General features: G+C 40.0%; 1 protein-coding gene across 2 annotated transcripts in view; it reads right to left on the bottom strand.

Moving 5' to 3' along the window:
* Positions 1–20974, bottom strand: part of LOC139950402 (uncharacterized) — a 133762-nt gene that overhangs the window by 60291 nt on the left and 52497 nt on the right. For both annotated transcript variants that reach the window (XM_071949049.1, XM_071949047.1), the window contains exon 4: positions 7654–7758. In XM_071949049.1, coding sequence (XP_071805150.1) covers positions 7654–7758 — 105 coding nt within the window. The remainder of the gene's footprint in view (positions 1–7653; positions 7759–20974) is intronic.

The following is a 20974-nucleotide window of genomic DNA, read 5'->3' on the forward strand; positions in this document are numbered from 1 at the left end:
AATTACCAATAGTGTCCACTGGCTTTAAAGGTGAAGTATTTTTTGAATGAGCTGACGTTTCAGAGAAAGCTTATTAAAAAAAAAAGCAGTGTGTACTCAAGTACTGCACTTTCTCTTCCACATAGCTGCCTCCTTGGCAGAATACAAAAAGCAAAAGGACCTACAATATCTGCCCCAGATCTAAAATCCCTCAAAATTGTAAATGAATTTGTATGTATCGGAGGTGGCGTATTTTTTGTAGTAGAATCTAAAATATGGATAGTTACAAAACAATTATTTAACTATACAAATTCACAATGTCAAATTGGGTGTTACTACAAAAAAAAGGCATTTTAATCGCTCTTGTGAAGAGTGATTATCCGACACTTAATTCAATTCCTATTAAGGATTAGGGAAGATGACAAGGAATTTTGATTGTCCAGCCCAGACACAAGCCTGAATTTTTGTATTCCCCCTCTCCACCCAAAAAAAACCCCAAATAATAACCCTCGGACACAAAAGGAAACAATTTTATTCAAGAGGTCTCCACGAAGCCTTGTGCGCCCATATCTCTGAGGTAGATCTAGGGCCAGCCGCAATCGGACAAAAATGAAAAACTTCAATCCTATAGAGTCCTGGCCTATCCACCTTGTTAAAGCTCCACAAACGCTCGGGGCGCGAACCACACAAAGAAAGTAGCAAAAACTGATTATAAAGTCATGCACAGTTCCCCATCAAGGGTATTATTAAGCCAAGATGACATAATTGAAGCCCCCGGGTGAAATTTTTTTTTCTACCCTTGCTCAAGCGGTGTTTGCCTTTTATTTAAGGTTAGCACATTTTTTTAGGGACCTGAAAAATATCAAATTGATTTATTTGCCGGAGTAAGAGGTTAGCGGTTTTGTTGAAGGGTTTCGTTTTTGATTTTACATTCAAGGTGAAGAATTACTTCAGGGCATATAACTGTCGGAAGGAACATTTCCATTTCATTTTTTCCCCTTTTCTTTTCATTTCTGAGCGGCGCAGCTTGGGGGGAAAGTTATGACTAAATTTACGTCTCAGCGGGACAATCTCGTGGAGTAGAAAAGGCTGGTTTATAACCCACCCTTTTGTAGTTATGGGTACATTTATTTTAAATACAAACAGATTAACTGACTGAACTGTAGTTATACATTCACACTTACATGTAAAAAAAAAAAAAAAAAAAAAGGAACTAGTTGCAATTAAGCTTTACAAAAATTGAATAATAGCATGAAGTTTTGTTTTCAAGTGGCTATGTCTAGGTCAATATGAATCTTTTTGGCTGATTCCAAACTTGTGGCTCTGGCTATAGCTGTCCTTAGCAACAAAGGAAGCCAGAGCCGCCAATTCAGCCGGATCTAGCCTACAGTATAGAGTTTTAAAGGTGATTAAAATAAAGTTTGCAGATGTGAACAGCGCCCCCCCCCCCCCATTGTTGTTGTGATAATTAACCATAACTATAACTGTAAATTTATAGTGATTTCTATCATCAAATATTATTATAACGGCAGAACATAAGAGGGGTGAAGGGCACAAAAGGGCTGTGGCTTTTCACTGGAAACCTTAATCCCTTGTTATAATGATACTGAGTTAACCTCTACCATATGAACTCAACACAGGGTGGGAATCATGGACAGTAAGGTGCTTAATATAGCTCCTTCCACCTTTACTCAACGGATGACTCAGCAACGAACGTCTTTAACGCATTGTCTAAAGCTCCCTCCCCTGATTGGCGTGTCTGGTGGCATGAAATTCAACATGATTCCTGACCAATCATCAGGATGGCTTGTGGCAGGAACATGATCGGATTGAGTCATTTCCCCCTTGAGGCTAACAATACACTGTGTTTTGTATTATTATTTGGGTAGTTAGTTTGAACGAAACAGATTACAGGCCTGATACTTCATGGAGGCAACGATGGCGATTGCCTCCATGCCCCTGGTCATTGCCTTGGTGCCCTTGAAATGCTCCAGTAGAAATTAACATACAGTAGGGGGGGGCCCTTTACCTTTACCAAGGAGAAAATGCCTTGGTGCAGGCCTGAGATTATCTGCGTTCCTAGGCTAGAAAATGAAGAGAGCAACTCTCATTATAAGTAACACGATCGCTGGTACTAGCCAATTAATGACCTCTTTAAAAAAAGGAATTTATTTTTACAAGAGGACTGCAAAACAAAAGACAGGAACAAGATTTGGGACTTCAGAGTGTACTCAAAATAGCAAAACTAAAATTGATTCCTTTCTAAAAACAAAAATCTAAAAGCTTCCCAAGCATTGAAAATAATGACAATTGGTAGAAATTGCTCCCACACAGAGTTCCCCTCAGAATTTGTTTTTTTAATGAACCCCTCGGTCTTTTGAGGTGTTGTCACTTTCCCTTCACCTCTCCACACTTTTAATTAAAAAAATTCATTCCTGAAAAAGCTACATCTCTCGGCTCTTTCTCTAAAAAAGAAGTCATTAGTTATGGTTGAACTCTTCCATATGTATGTATTGGTAAAGTATAAAAATGAAGAAAACAAACTCAACACCTATAGGAATTTGTTTTTTTTCTTAATACACTGGCAAGATTTTGTCCCCCAAATTTCAATTGAAAATCCTGAACTCTTTAAGTCGACAGCCGATTAACAAAGGCAAATCACCCCCCCCCCCCCCCGAAAAAAAAGGAAAAAAAAAGAAAAAAAGTTCAAGGGTATTTTATACTTTTTTACTACATGTAGGCTTTAATTAGACCTACCCTTAAAAAAAGTCCCACTGTAATATCAGTCATGTTTTTTTCATACATTAGAAGCAGAGCTTTGTCAAGGCCATGACCTTGTCTGGAATTTTGAATTTGATTTTTTTTTTTTTCTACTTCAAAATCGGCAGCACAGCATTTCTGTTTCTGTTTGACCGCTTGTCAAGCATGTACGTCATTGTCGCAATTTTTGTTACAAGCTTACGCTCAATTACGTGCCTAACTGGTTCAAACGAATGCCATCTCGAAACAAGCCCCCCAAACCTCTCTCTTTCTCTCGCTCTCAACAAAGGGGAAGAAAGAAAAAATTATTGGACACACCTATTTGTATTGCCAATTATTACACACCACTGAGCGATTTTTACCTGCCAGGTTTTTGGGGCCTGTCACAAAATTTCTTGGGCTGGCTCCCCGGCCATGCATGGCTGTGTCAAAAAATAAAAAAGGCAAATCAAATCTGACCAACCTTTCTGGTCATTCACCTGTTATTTTCTGGCTCATTTCTCTGCAGTTTAATACCCCGAAAGGCTTCTGGTCGAGCCCTAACCGTTTGTTGATATTGGTGGTTGGATCCCAGCTAGGCTTAGCTCCCCTTCAGAGGGGTCAATACCCAGATATTTTGTTTACTGGTAACTTGTTCCTACTCCCCATTAAACTTAGAGTTTCACAAACACCAGGTTTTTCTTTCCAAGGGATAAAACTGTTCCCATTACTGATACGATTTCCCAAAATTGTCATCTCATATTACCAGTATTAGAAGGCGCAAATTCCAGAAAGATAGACAAGTTCACTACACTAAGTGTGAACCCTTCAACTTTGTTTGGTGACCAGCTCCCAGCCGAATCGGTTATCTTGACATTTGAGTAATCTAGTTCTAGAGGGCGCCATTACTTTAAGCGATAGCCAATCATATCACGGGATATAATCCATGTATTACGATTGGAGTACATTCATGAGAACTGGATAAAGGAAAAACTTCAGAGGTTTGAACAACAAGTGAACTTTCATCATGAAATGTGAACAAGTAATACATAAAAATGTTCTACCGCTTTACTTCTCCCTACTACACTTCAGGGGTGGCAATTCCTCGAGATATGCTTATTTGCTGGAGCCGTTTCTATCAATCTTTTATACTATCAACCTCTCCCCCTTACTCATTACCAAGTAAGATTTTATGCTAATTATTATTTTGAGTAATAACCAATAGTGTCCACTGCTTTTAAGTGATCCTAGTTTAGAAGGGCTGGCCATTATTCCCCCATGGTTGCCCCCGGGGAATACACTAGTGTGAAAGGGGGGGGGGGGGGGGGCTCATGTGTACATGTACACAGTATGCATCAAAGTATGTTCAAGCATTGGTTCAAGGGATGTTCATGACCACTCAGTTCTATTTTTATAATCAGTACTAGACCAACGAGCCAAAGTAGTGATTTCCAATCACCGTCATCAATGGCTGCAGACTAACTTCCCGTTATTATTATTATTAGCACAGAGTACACAAACAGGGGATTAACTCCTTTTAAAACCAAGTTTCCAAGAAGTTGTTAAATGTTGTGGTAGACAACTTTAATTGGCATAGTAGGTGTTATCATAACATCTTCAGCAGGTTTTTAACTCGATGGGGGGGGGAGAGGTTTTTATTTAGAAATAATAAAGGTACTTCAATATCCAACCACAACGCTATGCGTGCAAGTCAAATAATTTAATTTCCAAGAAAGTGAGTGGCACTCTATCAAAAAACGTATTTGGATTGGCAACTAACAGCTACAACCCCTTAACCATGAAACACAACAACAGGGCAACTGTGAGCAGCTTCATGTATAGTTTTACATACAACTTGGAAAGTTGAAAAGCCTTTGATTTGATCACTAAAATATGGCAGCCTGCAATAACGCATTGTGACGGACAGTGCCGGGTGTATGTTATAAATTGTGTAGTTATGAGCATGCGCGAGCTTATGCACGATCTGCGCATGCGTTGGCTTGCGGAGCACGCTGGTACTTCTGGGACCATGCGTGCATCGTCAGTCGGCAGCGAGCATTCAAGGAAGAAACAGGTACGTTCTTTTACTCTGATTATTACCCAAGTGTTATTTGTTGTGCAATCTGCGCTAGCGTGCGTGATTTATTGCAAGTTATATGCAGCGAATTCTAGGTCTCACTGATTAGCTGAAAGGCTTTGTGCTGTTGATCGTGAGAAATTCTGGGTGAAAGGATTGACGGAAGCTGAGTGCTTGTCGATCTTTTTGGGGTAGCAGTCCGTCGCTGAGTTAGCCAACGTTAGTTTTGTGGTTGACTAGCAGGATTGTGGTTCAGGGTATCTGTGTGAATGTCTCAGGGGGTACACGTGAGTTGAAGCAGGGAAGACTGTGCTTTGTGCTAGTCCCCTTCTCCTCAAACGTGGCGGCTGCGGGACTCGTTTAGGTAATTGCTGGTGCTTTACCTAGGGTTGTCGATATAGCTGGGCTATATTGCGGTGTGGGTGATTGCTTTGTGCTTTACCTGCGGTGTGGGTGACTGCTGTTTTGCGGTTTACCTGCGTTGCGGTTGACTGCTGTTTTGTGGTTTACCGGCGGCGTGGTTGACGGTTTTTGTGCTTTATACCGGAGGTGTGGTTGGCACTGCTGCAGCGCGTGCTTGTTAACGCGTGGCGTTTTAACCTTTAGTTAGGAGGTTGACTAGGCGATTGCTGGTGCTGCTTAGGCGCGAGAATCACGGGTAATAGTTGAGTAGAACGTAGGTGTCTTTTGCAAGTAACTGGTACTTTATTATTTAATGCTCTGTAGCTCTGTATTGGTCATTGATTGTGGTGGATACTGCAGAGGTTGACACTCAAACCACATTGACTGATGCTTGTTTCTCATTGTTTATTGTTTACTGAAGAAGTTGACAACTAAACCACATTTTCTCATATTTATTGGATACTGAAGAGGTTGACAATTAAACCACATTTTCTCATAGTTATTGTTTACTGGAGAGGTTGACAATTAAACCACATTTACTCATCGTTTATTGTTTACTGAAGAGGTTGACAATTAAACCACATCTATTGCTGTTTGTTCTTCATAAATCTCTTGTGGAACTGTGTATTATTTTGGGAACTGTGTGTGTCTTGACAGAGAGGTTTGCCATCTTTTATAGTCGGGCGGTATATTTCCTCCCAAACGAACCTCGCCACTCAGCCTCAAGTCCGCTTAGTGACTTCAACTTGAGTCGGCAAGAGTCAGGGTCAAGTTGTATTTAAGCGCGGATCCGATAACGACCCGTGCCCGCCACAGCATCTACAATGTACAGTCAACCCTGCTTCAGTATGACCATGGTATGACCACTCAATATCATCCATATTGGTTTTGAAAACTATGCCAGCTCGCAATTATGATTTGATGTGTTTATACAGGAAATTTATCTATCCCGTACACAGTCATCAACCCCCTTATAAGAATCAAAGAACGAGTAACAATTCATCATCCAAATTGAACTGGACATTAAAGGAACACGTTGCCTTGGATCGGACGAGTTGGTCTATTAAAAGCGTTTGAAACCGTTTGTTATGAAATGCATATGGTTAGAAAGATGTTTTAAAAGTAGAATATACTGATCCACACAAGTATCACTCAAAATTGCACGGTTTTCCTTTTACGTCGCGAACTATCACGGTCAAAATTTTGACTCCCATACATGTAAATGGCCGACCGTGTTAGTCGACGAGGTGAAAAGAAATCCACGCAATTTCGAGGCATATTTGTGTAGATCATTGTATTCTACTTTTACAATATCTTTCTAACCATATGCATTTTATAACAAACGGTTACAGAACGCTTTTCAAAGACCAACTCGACCGATCCAAGGCAACGTGTTCCTTTAAATCTTGTTCAAAGTGTTTTAGGAAACAAATCAAATATATGCTGTCACAATGATCAATTCAGGAACGTCTTTGACAAGGTTGAGTAAGTCGAGTCGTTCCTGACAAATTTGTTTTAATCCAGGGCCCAATTTCATAGAGCTGCTTAAGCAAAAAATTTTGCGTAAGCAAAAAATTCATTGCTTAGTAAAATCAGATTACCGGCCAAGACTCCACTCAATTGTTATGCTAAGTAAACAACAGCTAAATACTAGTCATAAGCAATGTATATGGCAGGACATTTTGGCCAGTAACATGTGTAAAATAAGCGAGCTATTTTCGTGCTTAAGCACATTTGTTGCTTAAGCAGCTCTATGAAATTGGCCCCTGATCTAAGCAGGTATGTTGAAATGATGGCATTTTAACCTTTGGATAACCCCCGGGGTTAAAGATTTTACAAAGATTCTGGGAACAGAATCCAAGAGAACAATGACAGAAAAAACTCCCTTGTACATTTTTATATGCTTTCAGTTGCCAAATAAAAGGCTTCAGGCCTGAAGTCTTCTAATATTTGAATGAGAAATTACCTCTTCCTTAAAAACTACGTTACTTCAGAGAGAGCTGTTTCTCACAATGATTTATACTATGAACAGGGGCCAATTTCATAGAGCTGCTTAAGCAAAAAATTTGCTTAAGCACAAAAATAGCTCGCTTATTTTACACATGTTACTGGCCAAAATTTCCTGCCATATACATTGCTTATGACTAGTATTAAGCTGTTGTTTACTTAGCATTACAATTGAGTGGAGTTTTGGCCGGTAATCTGATTTTACTAAGCAATGAAATTTTTGCTTAAGCAAATATTTTTGCTTAAGCAGCTCTATGAAATTGGGCCCAGCTCTCCAGGGCTCGTTACCAAATAACTTTATGCTTAAAAACAAAATGTGTGTAAAAACCAACAGTATCAAGTGCCTTTAAAAACAAAACCAACAACGCTGTTCCAAAGAAGGTCGTTGATCGATAACAATCAAATCAATTGCCTTTTCTACAAGACAATTGTCTGTTATACTGACTTACCGTACTGGCATCTGGGCCCTTCAAATCCAGGGGGGCAGAGACACATCTGGGAATAGCCACCTTGGCATGTTCCACCATTGAAACACACTCCCACACTGCAGGAAGCTGTGGATTAAGAGAAAAAAGAAGGAAGACAAAAATTAATGACGGGCTTTAGCAAACATGAGGGGGTATAGCAGTGTTCCAACCCCGCTATAGATGCATGCCCTCCTACTGATAAGAAAAGAGGGGTACAAAAGTTGTCAAAGGGCCCTAGCTTCATTGTAGAGCAAAGTTTAAAAAAATTCCTGACCGAGAAAGTTGAAAGTTCATTAAACGTATGTACATGTGCAACAAGCAAACATCACATCAGAGATTTGGGCAGATACAGCTCTGGCTACGGCTGTTACAAAGGCTATATTGCTAGAGGACAACCTACAGTACACTTCAAAATGAAATGGCGATCCAAAAAACTGCAGCGATAGCCGTAGACACAATTCAAACTCAGCCTTAAGCCAAATCCAAATTAGTAATATATGGCTACGGCTGTTGCTAGGGGTGTTGGTAAGGACATGTAATACCCCAACGCATGGTGACGCGGGAATCTAGCCGTAGCTGTTGCCGCTAATTCCAATTCAGCCTTTAAGTGAGAGTGAACAAGTAGACTGGTCCCTTTTTAGTGTACTGGAAATCAGTATGCGTAATTGCTATCTAACACAGGGAACATGACAAGTATGCAGTAGATCATAGCCATTGAAAGGGCAACCGAAACTTGCCAGGGACCACCTGCAAAACAGAGCGTTGCATACCCACAAAAACGCAATTTAACTGCAAGATGTTATACATGTAGTTCATAGTTCACCACAGGAGTTACACTTAGTCTGAATTATTTGTGGATCCAAGGACAGGAAAATAAACCCCCCTGCCCCTTCCTCCTTCGGGAAATGTGGCAGTGGTGCAACTCTGACAGGTAGGGGATCAGGGGTTGGAATTACCCTCTACAAGAACCGTTTACAACTCCCTTCCGTTTCCGCGTATAAAACACACAGGTGTCCCCCTGTAACGCCCGGGCCCAATTACATAAAGCCTGATGTAAGCACAAAAACTTGGTAAGCACAGAAAAGTATTGCTTAGCAGAAACAGGTTACCAGCCAAAATAATGTTACCTTTGCATTGTTTTGGCTGGTACCCGAACAAAAAATTTTGCTTAGTAAATAAATTTGACTTGCAGTGTTTTCTGCTTAACAGCTTTATTTTATGAAATTGGGCCCATGAGTGCTTAAAACCCCAAGAGAAAGGAAGTTATTTTTTGGAAACATGTCTTGAGACTTTTCAAAGTCTAAAGAGCCTCCCTCGAAGCTCCTCAGCTAAAAGAAGGTCGGGTCAACAAGGTTTGGAAATAGACTTCAGATTTTATTAGAAACCAGACATGGAAATGTCAGAGAATGATTTTATGCATGAATTTGCAAAAACATTCTCGACTTTCTTTTGGTTATGTCCGTGCGATTTGTATAACCCTTCACATCGCCACAACCCCTTCAAAATCCACATGCATGTGTTTTGGTTGGTTCACAAGGAAAGTGATTATGCTCTACTTGGATTTCGTTTTAGATGCGAACTCCCCCCCCCCCCCCCCCCCCCACCCCTGTCAATTCTCTGGTTTCGCCACTGGATCTAGTATTTTAAAAATAACCGAGTCCAAAATTTTGGGCATCTTGGCAGTTACAGTCTGCTGTTAGGTTTTGTTAGAGTGCCGATGGATCCGGTCATCAGATCGCTCAAGGGACTTTAGGGTTTTGCTTAAAAGTATTTAAAACATTTTCCTTGGGAGGAACTTACTCTCATGGGGTTCACAATTTGTAATCAGTGAAAATCACATTATTCCACTTTGTCAAAACAATTTCCAAGAGATTCGCAAATTGATATTTAACGACTGGTCACATTCCAAATATGATTGAGAAAAAGTCTGGAACTGTCCGATGACGACGACGAGTGATTTGAAGATTTGAACCAGAACCTGAACTTGGTATTTGTTGTTGTTATTATTTGAGAGGGTGGCGGGAGGGGGGGGGGCTGGGCTTAAAGGAAGTCACTTGAATTCTTATCTTTGCCAGCTATACTAAGAAACATCCGTAGCAGACTTCGGGGATTAACATTTTAAAAAATCACCATTAATCAAGGAAAGGGGTTCACTTCAATACAGGTCACAACATTGAGAAGTTCTTTGAAATAAATAAAAAGAAATAAATACAATGTGTGTTGCTCAATTTTGATCTGAATTATTGAAAACATATACTTTAATCTAAATTGGAAACATGGAGTCTTTCAATGTTATTTTAGTTTGAGTTTAGCTGTTGGGAAACTTCATTGGGAAGGCCTTCAAATTGTTGAAGGCATTCAAATTCTGTCATCACTTTTGCTTGATTTGTCCTTCCAGTGCTTACTGGCAAAGGTGTTAAGTTCTTCAAGGAGAACCTGTTTGGTGTGAGTCTCATAATTCACACATTGCTTATCTTTGCGCAGAAAACAAACCAAACTGCCCCATAATTCACACGTTACTTATCTTTGCACAGAAAAATAAACCAAACTGTGCATTTGAAACAATTATTTTTGTTGTTCGCACATTATTATTATTTTTTTAGTCTGTAATGTACAAAAACGTGCGAAGGATCTACCCAACTTCATTCCCAGTGCGATATGCTGCAACAACTTCTCAGAAAGCCCGTGCTCGATCAGAACCCCCAGATGTGTGACTTTGAAATATCCAAATAGAAGGGATATTTTCATTAGTCTTGTGACTGGGTCAGAGATGTACACAGAATGTGCAACTATAGCCATGTTCAGACGGCATATAAGAACCAAACAGGTTTAAACTTTACAAGCAGTGAAGGGTGGTTGGGAAAATAAAAATACCTTCGTTCGGATAGCTCAAAGTTAAACCCGATACGGTTTATCTTCGGATTTCTCACACACAGCATCATGAACCAACATAACAACATTCGGCCTATTCACAAAAGCACACCCGCCCTGCTGATTATACGTCCTATACGTCAGGAACTTTAAAAATCATAACATTTCACAGTCATAACATTTTATATTTTGTTCCTGTTCACGGGCGGAATGACTCAAAATCGAATCTAGATTGTGGACGCGACTGTTTCCGTTTTTCAACCTCCACTAACTCATAACCTTAAAATACAACAAATCTTCCCCTTTCATTTGACTTTTCTAACTGTCTAAAACAATGACTCAAAAAAAAAATAAAGCAAGTTAAGGAATTTAGACATCTTTTAATTGTCTGTTATTCTCACTTCCTGCAGCATTTACACTGATTATCACTGACTATCTGTTATCAATTTAAAGGGGAAGTTTGAAGTGTTTTTCCCAAACATTCTAAATCCATTTTCCTCACAAGTCGTCAACTGAGTGAACATTATTAGCCAATACACCATTCTTCATGATGTATCACCCCAGCAGGGACATATATTAGAAACATTTAAAGCCACACATTTTAGGCAGTAACTCCTACTTTTTTTCTGTAATCAGCTTACATGTAAAGGTGCAGTACAAAATAGCCGTGATTTTCTCAACCATAACAAATCTATTTCCACCACAAGTTGTAATTCAAGTTGACATCTGTAACAGCATCATTCTACAAGATGGTTAGCCTACTCCTTGCAGTGAGTGCCCCGTATTGAAACAGGTCTCAAATAAACCCACCGCACCCACAGCAATTGCCTGGATGGCCTGTGCTTTGCTGTAGTGCCCTTTGCAAAGTTTCAATAGAAATTTACTTTTTTCTTTCTACATACAGGCTTGTATGCTTCGTTTTTGATTGGGCAAGGGCACCAAGGCATTATCTCCATGGTAAAGGGCACATTTTTGGGGAAAATTGTAAATTTGTACTGGAGTTATTTTAAGGGCACCAAGGCTAGGGGGTATAGAGGCAATCGCCTCGGTTGCCTTCGTGAAGTTAAGGCCTACTCATAGAGGTGCCCCCTTACCAGAGCAAAATGGCTATGCCCCTTTCAAGACCAAAGTTCGAGGCCTTTCAAGACCGAAGTTCGAGGCCTCTTAAATATGTTTTTTGCCATGCATACACTTGAGCTGAAAACTACCACTTTTGAGAAACTGCAACTCTAGAAATAGTGACGGCAGACAAGGCATTTAACACTTGACCAGCTGGTTGAGGGTAAGAAGTTCAATGCCAAACGTTGTTGATTCAGCTGTGGCCAACAGGTGTGTAGGAGACGTACCTACCCAGCCGCATGGAACGTTTTACAGACTGCATGTCGTTAGTCAATGCACATTACAAAGATTCTAGTAAAGAAGAAAACCAGTTTCTTGTCCCTGCCTGCAGACCTGACTGTACGCCTCGTTTTTGGAAAGGGCGGGGGCACCAAGGGATTTTCTCCTTGGAAATTGAGGAAATTTTGAGGAAATAGTCAATTCCAACTGCAGAGCATTTCAAGGGCATCAAGGCAATGACCAGGGGGACATGGAGGCAATCGCCGTCGATGCCTACGTGAAATATCAGGCCTGTGCCTGCTTTATTTTGTTCACAGCCACCCCAGTATTTATTACAATTAATTAATTAAGTCTAACTTAATTAATTAACTAATTATATCTTTTCTACTCAAGGGATCTTGGGGTTAAAGCATTCCTCTTATATTTAAAAGAAGAAGAAAAAGGAGAAAAAGAATAAGCTCCTTTTTCAAAAAGTCCCGACCATAAACTATTTTGAATTCATTCACTTGGCCAGACCACTCATTTATCAATCTCTGCATGGGTATAAAATCATAAAACCTCAACAACCACCCAAAAAAACCTGTTAAATAATACAATTAAGTCAAAGGGAACACAGAACACAAAGTACGTTCCAATTCTTCTTGAAAAAAAGGTCCAGGGAAAAAGTCACCAGCCAGTCAAAAAGAAGGGGGGGACACGGCAGATTCTAAAGCATTCCTGGTCACTGAGAGTGGTCAGAGGTATATGGAAGATTGGTGAGTAATTGGGTCAAATCGGACACCTCATGGACTTTAACACCCATGGTTTACTCTAATGAGTGTTTTACAACCAGCGCACAATGTCTATAATAACATGGCGGCCCCCCTCTTTTCTTTGAAGGGTGTCCACTAAATTATAACACGTCAACTCAGATTACTAGGAATTTATCACCAATGAATGACCGCGAGGACCACTGATTGTTAAATTATTATGAATTACCAAGTAATTTGCCCTGAGTTGTTATTCAACTGTGGCATAAATAAGATGTTCGGAATGTTGAGAATTTTGAAGTGTAGGAAGTCAATTATTAAGTGTCTCCATTTTTGTACTCGATTTAGAACATTTTGTGATTACATTATTTGATGTATTAAAGATAGTTGTTTCTTTGTCAACAAAATACACTCAAAATAAATTAACAATTTTGGAAATAAAACAAATTAACACCTTTGGAAATAAATCACTCACACTTGATCAGGAAGAAATATGAGCAATATAGAAAAAGTAGGTCACACAGATTTTAGTTGCCCACATAGCAAAAGAATTGATGTTTACTGGCCCAAAGGAGGTTCTTCTAAGCAATGTAGCTAGGCCAGTGTTAAATGCAAGCTCTGGTGAATATTGTGAGTGGACTCTAACAAGATCAACTTAGAATGGACAGCTTTTAAATTCTGATGCAGTGCCTACCCTAAACCATTGAGGTATTAACCGTGGACTTGATGACCCCTAAATGACCAACCTTCCCATCACTTTCAGCAGGTCACTCCTGACATCAGATTTGACCTTCCTTTGGGTCACTGTGGTCATCTCTTATAAAAACACCACTTCAATGAGCTGATAAATTAGACTGCCAAGATCTCAAACAGAAACCCCAAAAGAAACAAAAACCCAAAGGTCAATCATGACCATTTCCCCATGACCATCGATGGTCAATGTTTACACCTCCACAGTGATTATTGTTGGTAGCATGATCCTCGTTTGGCCTGAATTAAAGGGAAAGGACCCCCACTTCCCAGAGAAGGTAATGGTCAAGATTTAGGATATCCTGGGGGAAGCTGTGGTTAATGTTTGTGTTGATGTTTGACTATTGTAGTTTGTTGTTTCTTGGTTGAAAAGGATCTGGAAAAAAATGCTTTGTCCTAAGAACTCCATGGTCCAAGGAAAGGAAGGAACATAACCAGAGTACAGCTCTGTACCTGATGGGACAACGGGTCAGCAGTTGAACAATATGAACAACTGCAACCTATACTTTTCAAAAGTTTTATAAACGATATTTCTGAATGATGGAATTGTCTTTCCTTTTAAGGGTACTACCTTCTTTTCTTTTTTTCCTCTTTTTTCAGTGTTCTCCCATACAGTGGGCTGACGCGTTCAGAGTTGAAAAAACATCCGCACTTTAATTGACATATAGGGACTAGTGAAAAAGCTGACGACAAGTGAAAAAGACAAGCTAACTGGCCAATGAAAAAAAAATCAGGAAAAACTCATAATACGTATCTGATCTGATTAGTGTCAAACTTCTTGAAACATAAACAAAAACAGGTGCCAACATAATACCACAGAACTGTCTCATCCTTAACTGTTTGTTGTCGTTTGTGTGAAGTATTGGTTTTAAAATAACGGACACATTCAGACCCGAGCGGCCACCTCAAGCTAGATAGAAATGTGTCACGGAAGGTTGCCAGGGACGGCTAGGATCGGTGGCTAGGTTGAGCAGGTCATCACGGAGCCACAAGTCAGTTGACAGAGATCTCAATGGCAGAACACTGCCCCGCAAGAAACCCCGATATGATTGACAGCACCACATACACCTTCTCAAAGAGAGTTTAGAACCTATGTAGCCACGATGACGATTCAAGGAATACACTTTCTGGGATTTTGGTTTTATTTCTGGCGGGGTGATTGATTTCGCTTCCTGTCTTTGTAATCAATCTCCAAGGACTTTTAATGATGAGCGGAGTAAAAATCAAGAGTTACCATAGATACACACAAACTTATTCAAACAATTCAAGAAAACACCGGTCATTTTGTGGTGCAAAGGGGCTTTTAAAAGTGCTGCTTTTGATAAAAAAATTGATAAAACTCACTGGATTTGTGGGAAATTAGGACAAGGCATTTTAGGGATAGATACTAACCAACTTATTCAAACAATTCATACAGTTAACAAAAAATACTGGTCATTTTGATTTTGTTGGGCAACAGGGCTTTTAAAAGTTATTTAGTTATTTGTAAAATGTTGTTTTTGTTTAACTGGCTGGGTTGGCTGGGCCTACATGTAGTGGCAAGTTCAGACAAAACAGTTGAGTAATTTTGTTTGATTGAAAAAAATGGCACGAATGGGTGGGTAAAATTCTTTAATAAGTGACACTCTCTCAACAGCCCTCGAGTAGAACCATTGATGACACACCGAAGACAGTAACATATTGGCAAGCTGTCTAAACTTGGCATTAAACTAAGGTACAACATGCAAGATTGTTCAACTCTTCCATTGAGCTAACCATCCAACCTATTCATTTTAACTAAACAAATAAAACATGGCTGTAAGTCATCGACAGTGACAGTGATAAGTTTGTTAGCTGTTTGTACATAACAACTGTGGGCTGAGTGGTGTGCAGAAACCTTCGGGACATTTGTTCAGGAGTTAGGACTTATCCATTTCTGCGAATTGTGCTTCTCGGTTCAGTCATGACAGCTGAACCCTTACAAAAGAAAACAGCCGTAAAAAGATGAATGCTATATTTTGTATTGTATTGAAATGAGTACCGTAATTTTCGGATTATAAACCGCGGTTTATATGTTGATTTTGACATTTTTTTGAACTCCTGCGGTTTATTCTCCGGGCGGCTTGTAAGCCGACGTATAAATATTTAAGAGAAAAAACGGCATTTTTTAAAAGAAAGATCGTTCGTAAACTATTTTAATAATAATGTTTTTTTTCTTCAACGAGAACAAAAACCTGCCTGTGTGATGACAAAATCCTGTTGAAAATCCCACCACAATTGTATTCCGATCCGTGTTTCCTTTGTAAAACGTTTATCAACCGCCCTCAGCTCCCCCTCTCAGCGCAACTCGGGTTAGACTAGACTGGTGCCCGTCTATTTATCCTAGCGATCTGTACATGCTGACGTCAGACATTCAAGCTATACTCGTGTCTCAGCGAAATAGACTCGTCCCCTGTCTATTTATCCCACGATCTTTATATACTGACGTCAGACATCAAGGCTACACTCGTCGTGTCAGCCGGCCAGCGGTTTCTTCAGGTCAACCACGCACAGCAGAATGGTGAATGGACGTACGCAAAGAACTATGCCGCGCCGGGGTCAAACAAAACGTTTTCAAACCGCCTGATTGTTGAGTCCAGTAACATTGGGAATTTTATTTCCAGGCGGCGCAAATATGATGGCGTAGCGCAACCCGTCGGCGAACATCGCTCAATACGGTGCCCCCCCAACATCGGTTGTGCAATTTCGAGATTGAGCAGCGCAATTAACAGATTGCTAGCTTTACGAACTCGCATGTGTACATGTGCATAATGTGCACGCTGCAGGATACATTACTACACACACGCTACATCCGTCCGCCCGTCCGTCGTTGCAATATCTGTTGTGGATCCTCGTTGTGGGACTACAATAAAAGGGAGGGAGAAACAACCACTTTTCTTATTGAAAGACCTATTTCAACCTTATTTCCCGTCTACTCCGATGTTTAATAAAAGTGAATCCCCTGTCCTTATGATTACGCAAACAATAAGGTAGCGTATTTTGTTTCAACCGCTATACGATAAAAGTGAGGGAACAACTTTAGCCGTCCCCATTATTATTTCGTTTATATTTTATAAAGGAATTTTTTTAGGAGCTGTTTACATGTTTAAAAAATGTTCCTTTAAACATTGTAAACAGAAACAACAGTCATAGACAACTCTCGTTTGTGTTGTGGTACATGTAGCCCTGAAAAGGACTGTTTGGTTTTGGTTTGTCTATTTTCTATTTAAACAAAACGGAAGGCAAAGGATTCCTTGGATATAAATCTTCGCACTGTTTCTTTATCACTGCTTCTGCAGACGAATCCTATGTTGAAACGATAGTCAACGCACTGTCTGAAGTTAATTTTTATTGCAACACGATCTCACTTACCTACAAATAAAGTAGGATTTAACTTTGTCAATTTTTAAAACTGTTATTGGGTTTTTTCAGTATCACAATAATAAACGTATTTTCAGTTGTAACTTTCATCAATAATTATCCAACACAAAACAATAATGTGGTCCCGCAAAGGGGGTTGCTGCCAGCTTACAAAAAGAATACTATCCTATAATAGATCATTTCAATTACGATCAATAGTGTAACTTCAATACATTTCTACTCTAATTACGACGCAACTCCCACATTGCGGCAACTATACAAGACTGACTGATGTGCCGCCCGCCTGTCACTGCACATCGCCACAAAGAGGACCGCAAACAAGCACGGCCCCTTTGTGTGTACGCATGCGGTGATTGGCCGTTTGATGATTGGCCGTTGTTGATTGGCCGGTGATAAGTCCATTCATAAAATCTTGGCTCGACTTCGGACGGATCGAGTAGAGCGGCTGCCCATTGTACAACAAATAGCTTGAACGTCTGACCCACGCTTCGAGGTTTGGGGCCCAGTCTAATCAAACGTGGACAACTTTTGTCTACAGAGGGCGATGCGATGCAGGGCAAAGTTCAACTATTTCTCGGTGTGCGTTGTCGACCGATCTTTGATTCACGGACAGTTTGTTCCTAAAGAAGTTCACAAAACATGGTCAACACAACCGATCATCAAATCGCAAATTCTTGAAAAGGGTTGTTGATGGAAACAAAGTATAACTCAGGACTGATAGTGTGAGATAAAAAAATCACCCGTAACGCGCGGCAGGTTTGCGTACTTCAATTCCGTGTTTTGAGGTTAGTTTTTTCATGTTTTTTATTTTTATTTTGGTCGCGGTTTATACGCCGCGCGGCATATACGCCGACACCTAAATATTTTTTTGTATATTTTGAGGAAGTGCGGTTTATACGCCGCGCGGTTTATAATCCGAAAATTACGGTACCTTTTTGGGGTTGTCAGGTACCCCAGCCCCCAAATGTGAGGCAATTTGTCTTAAAGGATGTGGTACACCATTGGTTAAGTTGGGAGGAAAATATTTTCACCAATTTGCACAAACTGACATGGTATATCTCAATGTAGATGTTTTTGTGGACCCCCCCCCCCCTTCTGTAAAATGCTTCATCTTGTTACGAATTATTAAAAATATAATTATTTTTTGTTTGTTTTTTCCTTCAGTTTTCTCACACAACAGACTTCTTACCCAACAAACACGCAACACATCAATATATGACCCCATTTGGACTTAAACTTTCGCTGAGTTTAAATAATAAATAAAAAATTAAATGTTGTGCACTCAACCAAGTACTACATGTACTTCATGACAAAAGAACGATGCATGATATACGTGTGGGAAGTGTACAAATGAAGACACCTATCAATCATATTATACTTTAGAATCCAATCCAAGAGTGGAAGATCCAAATACCTTGAGGACAAAATACTGAGCTCTTTGATATACACCCCTAGGGGTGTGATAATAAATTAAGAATCTAGTTTTATTTACTGTTTAGTCTGCTCCAATATTGTCATTTTCAAAAAGGACAATCGGGACATCCAGCCCACCCAAAGATTATGATATATGACACCTGAACCAGTTTTTGGAAATCATTATAAGGTATTTCAACACAAAGCCACTCTTGACTGGTACAACTTGTGAGGTAGGGATGAGGTTAAAAGAACAAATTACAGCCTGGAGATTCACATAAATCAACCAGCAGTTGAGAAAAATCTGGCAATGATTGGAAATCACAACAAGTGTCTGAAATGAGCATAGGAATTATCATTTAGGGTCCGCCCACATGGGGGTTCTGAGGGTTTGAGGTATCAAGTTACTGAAGGTGCAGAAAGGAAATCCCCAGAAACTGGAGTCGTTTTTAAAGGCGGTGGGAAGAATTGACTTTTGGAAGTGCAAAAGTCATCAGCACACCCCATTCCTCTGAAAGTCAACAGGATGGTAGAAACCGTTCATTCATGAACGTTTTATAGTCCACCATGGTTCAGCAACATGAGCTGTGTGGTGGCAGAACTGTGCACCAACTACATGTGTAACTGTGTAAACCACTCAGCACATGAAATCGTTGACATAGACTATCCACCATTCAAAACCAACACAGTGGAGGATATTGATTGGTCAGACAGTAGGAGGGTTGACTTTGACTTTCTGGAATACGGCCGAATCTGGAGCCAATGCCTTTCACATTCACAAAATGTTCCTGCGTAGGCTTCGACTGCAAAGTTAACCACAGGGTTAATCACCCAGTCCCTTCTCTCAAGTATGGAACTACATACATAGGGGCCTACAATCCAAACCCACTCAAACTCTGGTGAGGGTTTCTGCCATCTTCGCCAAGCCCTTCCCTTCAAGATTATCCTCTCTAAAATTAAAAGAGACAGCTGAAGACAATGAGTCATTGTAGATGGCCGCCAGAGGGAGGGCCGGAGGGCCGGGGATTCTTTACAGAGTGTTGAGAGTAAGGGCCTAAATGCAGAGACGACACTCCCTTTCCTTCCTCCAAATGTGACGACGGGAAACTTTTTCGGGAGACGAGAAATCTACTGGATCTCAATGGGCTCTTAAAACAACGTCTGGGAAGGATGTATTTTAGAGACGCTAACTCACAATCCTTGCAAAACCATTTTAATGTCATAAGTAACTAATAAATAGTAAGCTTGCTGGCACAACCATGTGTAAAATATTATTTTTGAGGTGTGTTTGCTCTGAAAAGAGCTGGTGTGGTGTTGACCTTTCAAAGAGTATACTCTGCTCGTCTTCATTTTAATCATTAATGTATTCCTTCCAGAATTCGATTAAATGCAATCTTAAGATTTTCTTCGGCAGGTATGAAAAAACAACATGAGGAATTTAGGATGGGGCTTTTTTCATTGTAAGACGAGATCCTGAGACATCTAGGTTTCCTTGCATACAACAGGGAGTAATCTAAGAGCTTCTAAGAAATTGATCCAGATTGGATTCAGCATGCAGTGTAGTCTGTGAACTATGTTACAAAAGTACGCCCATCACAGTACGTCTAGACTAGAGATAAACTTAGTCCTTTGAAGATAAGAGAACATAACAGACTTTTAAAGGTTCTCGTTGCGATAGTCTCTCATTTGTTTCATTCATTGAGCGCTTAAAAACGAACAGTACACTTTTAGGTAATTTTTGTGAAAAGACTAGTATGCTCACTTGGTGTGTCCCAACATGCTCATCAAATAACAAACCTGCGTTATTTTGGAATGAATCGGTCACAATGTGTCAAGAAAATAGTAAGAAAAGAAAAATTGTCCTTGTTGTATAACATTATGTGCTTTCAGAGGCCTAAGGAAGGCTTTATATCTGAAGACTGAAGATCGAATATTGAAGATTTACTATTTTAATGTTGTATATGCGAACATGTACAAGGAAATTGACACTGAATACAAGATTGATAATTAAACATTTCCCCATACATCACTCCTACCCCTCTCTCCCCTACATATCTGTTCATGAATAACCCTTACCCTTACTAACATAAAATTACAACCCCAGCTCCCCCACAAACAATCACTCCACTCCGCCAATAAAACATTATCATCCAGCCAGGCAATAAACATAGCACATTCCACTCAAAGGTCCACATTAACTGAAAGTTACTGTAAATTAAACAACTTGGACAATAATGCATCATGACGTTTATACGGAATGTACAGGTCACGCTGGGCGAGAAGTACTTCTTGTCACACACAGACCAGGCATACTTCATAGAAATGTTTAAATAAGACACCCAGACTGTCATAAAACTGCCTTGATATGGAGTGTAAAGTCATGATTAATGACCCCCCACCCCAAACCCCATCATTGGGTAGGCTTCGGTTTTAAAGGCAAAGTTTACAATTGATTTGTGGAACCATTTGATTGTTTTAATCCTATATATAAACAAATAATAATAACCAGTTTTTATATAGCGCTAATTACACCCAAAGGGCATCTCTAAGCGCTTCCAACACTATTTCCCCTGGTCACTGTGGACCTTATAGGCCCTACAGCCTGTGCAACAAATATGCACTACTTGGCTAAATCAATCACAAGAACCCCCTCTGCCCTCACCGGTACCCAATTAACCCCTAGGAGGATAGAAGCAATTATGTAGCTCACCCAGGGACACAAGTGCCACAACCGGGATTCGAACCCACACTCTGCTGAACAGAAGCACCAGAGCTTGAGTTCG

This window comes from Asterias amurensis, chromosome 18, assembly GCF_032118995.1.
Source record: "Asterias amurensis chromosome 18, ASM3211899v1".
In the NCBI taxonomy this organism is placed as follows: domain Eukaryota; kingdom Metazoa; phylum Echinodermata; class Asteroidea; order Forcipulatida; family Asteriidae; genus Asterias; species Asterias amurensis.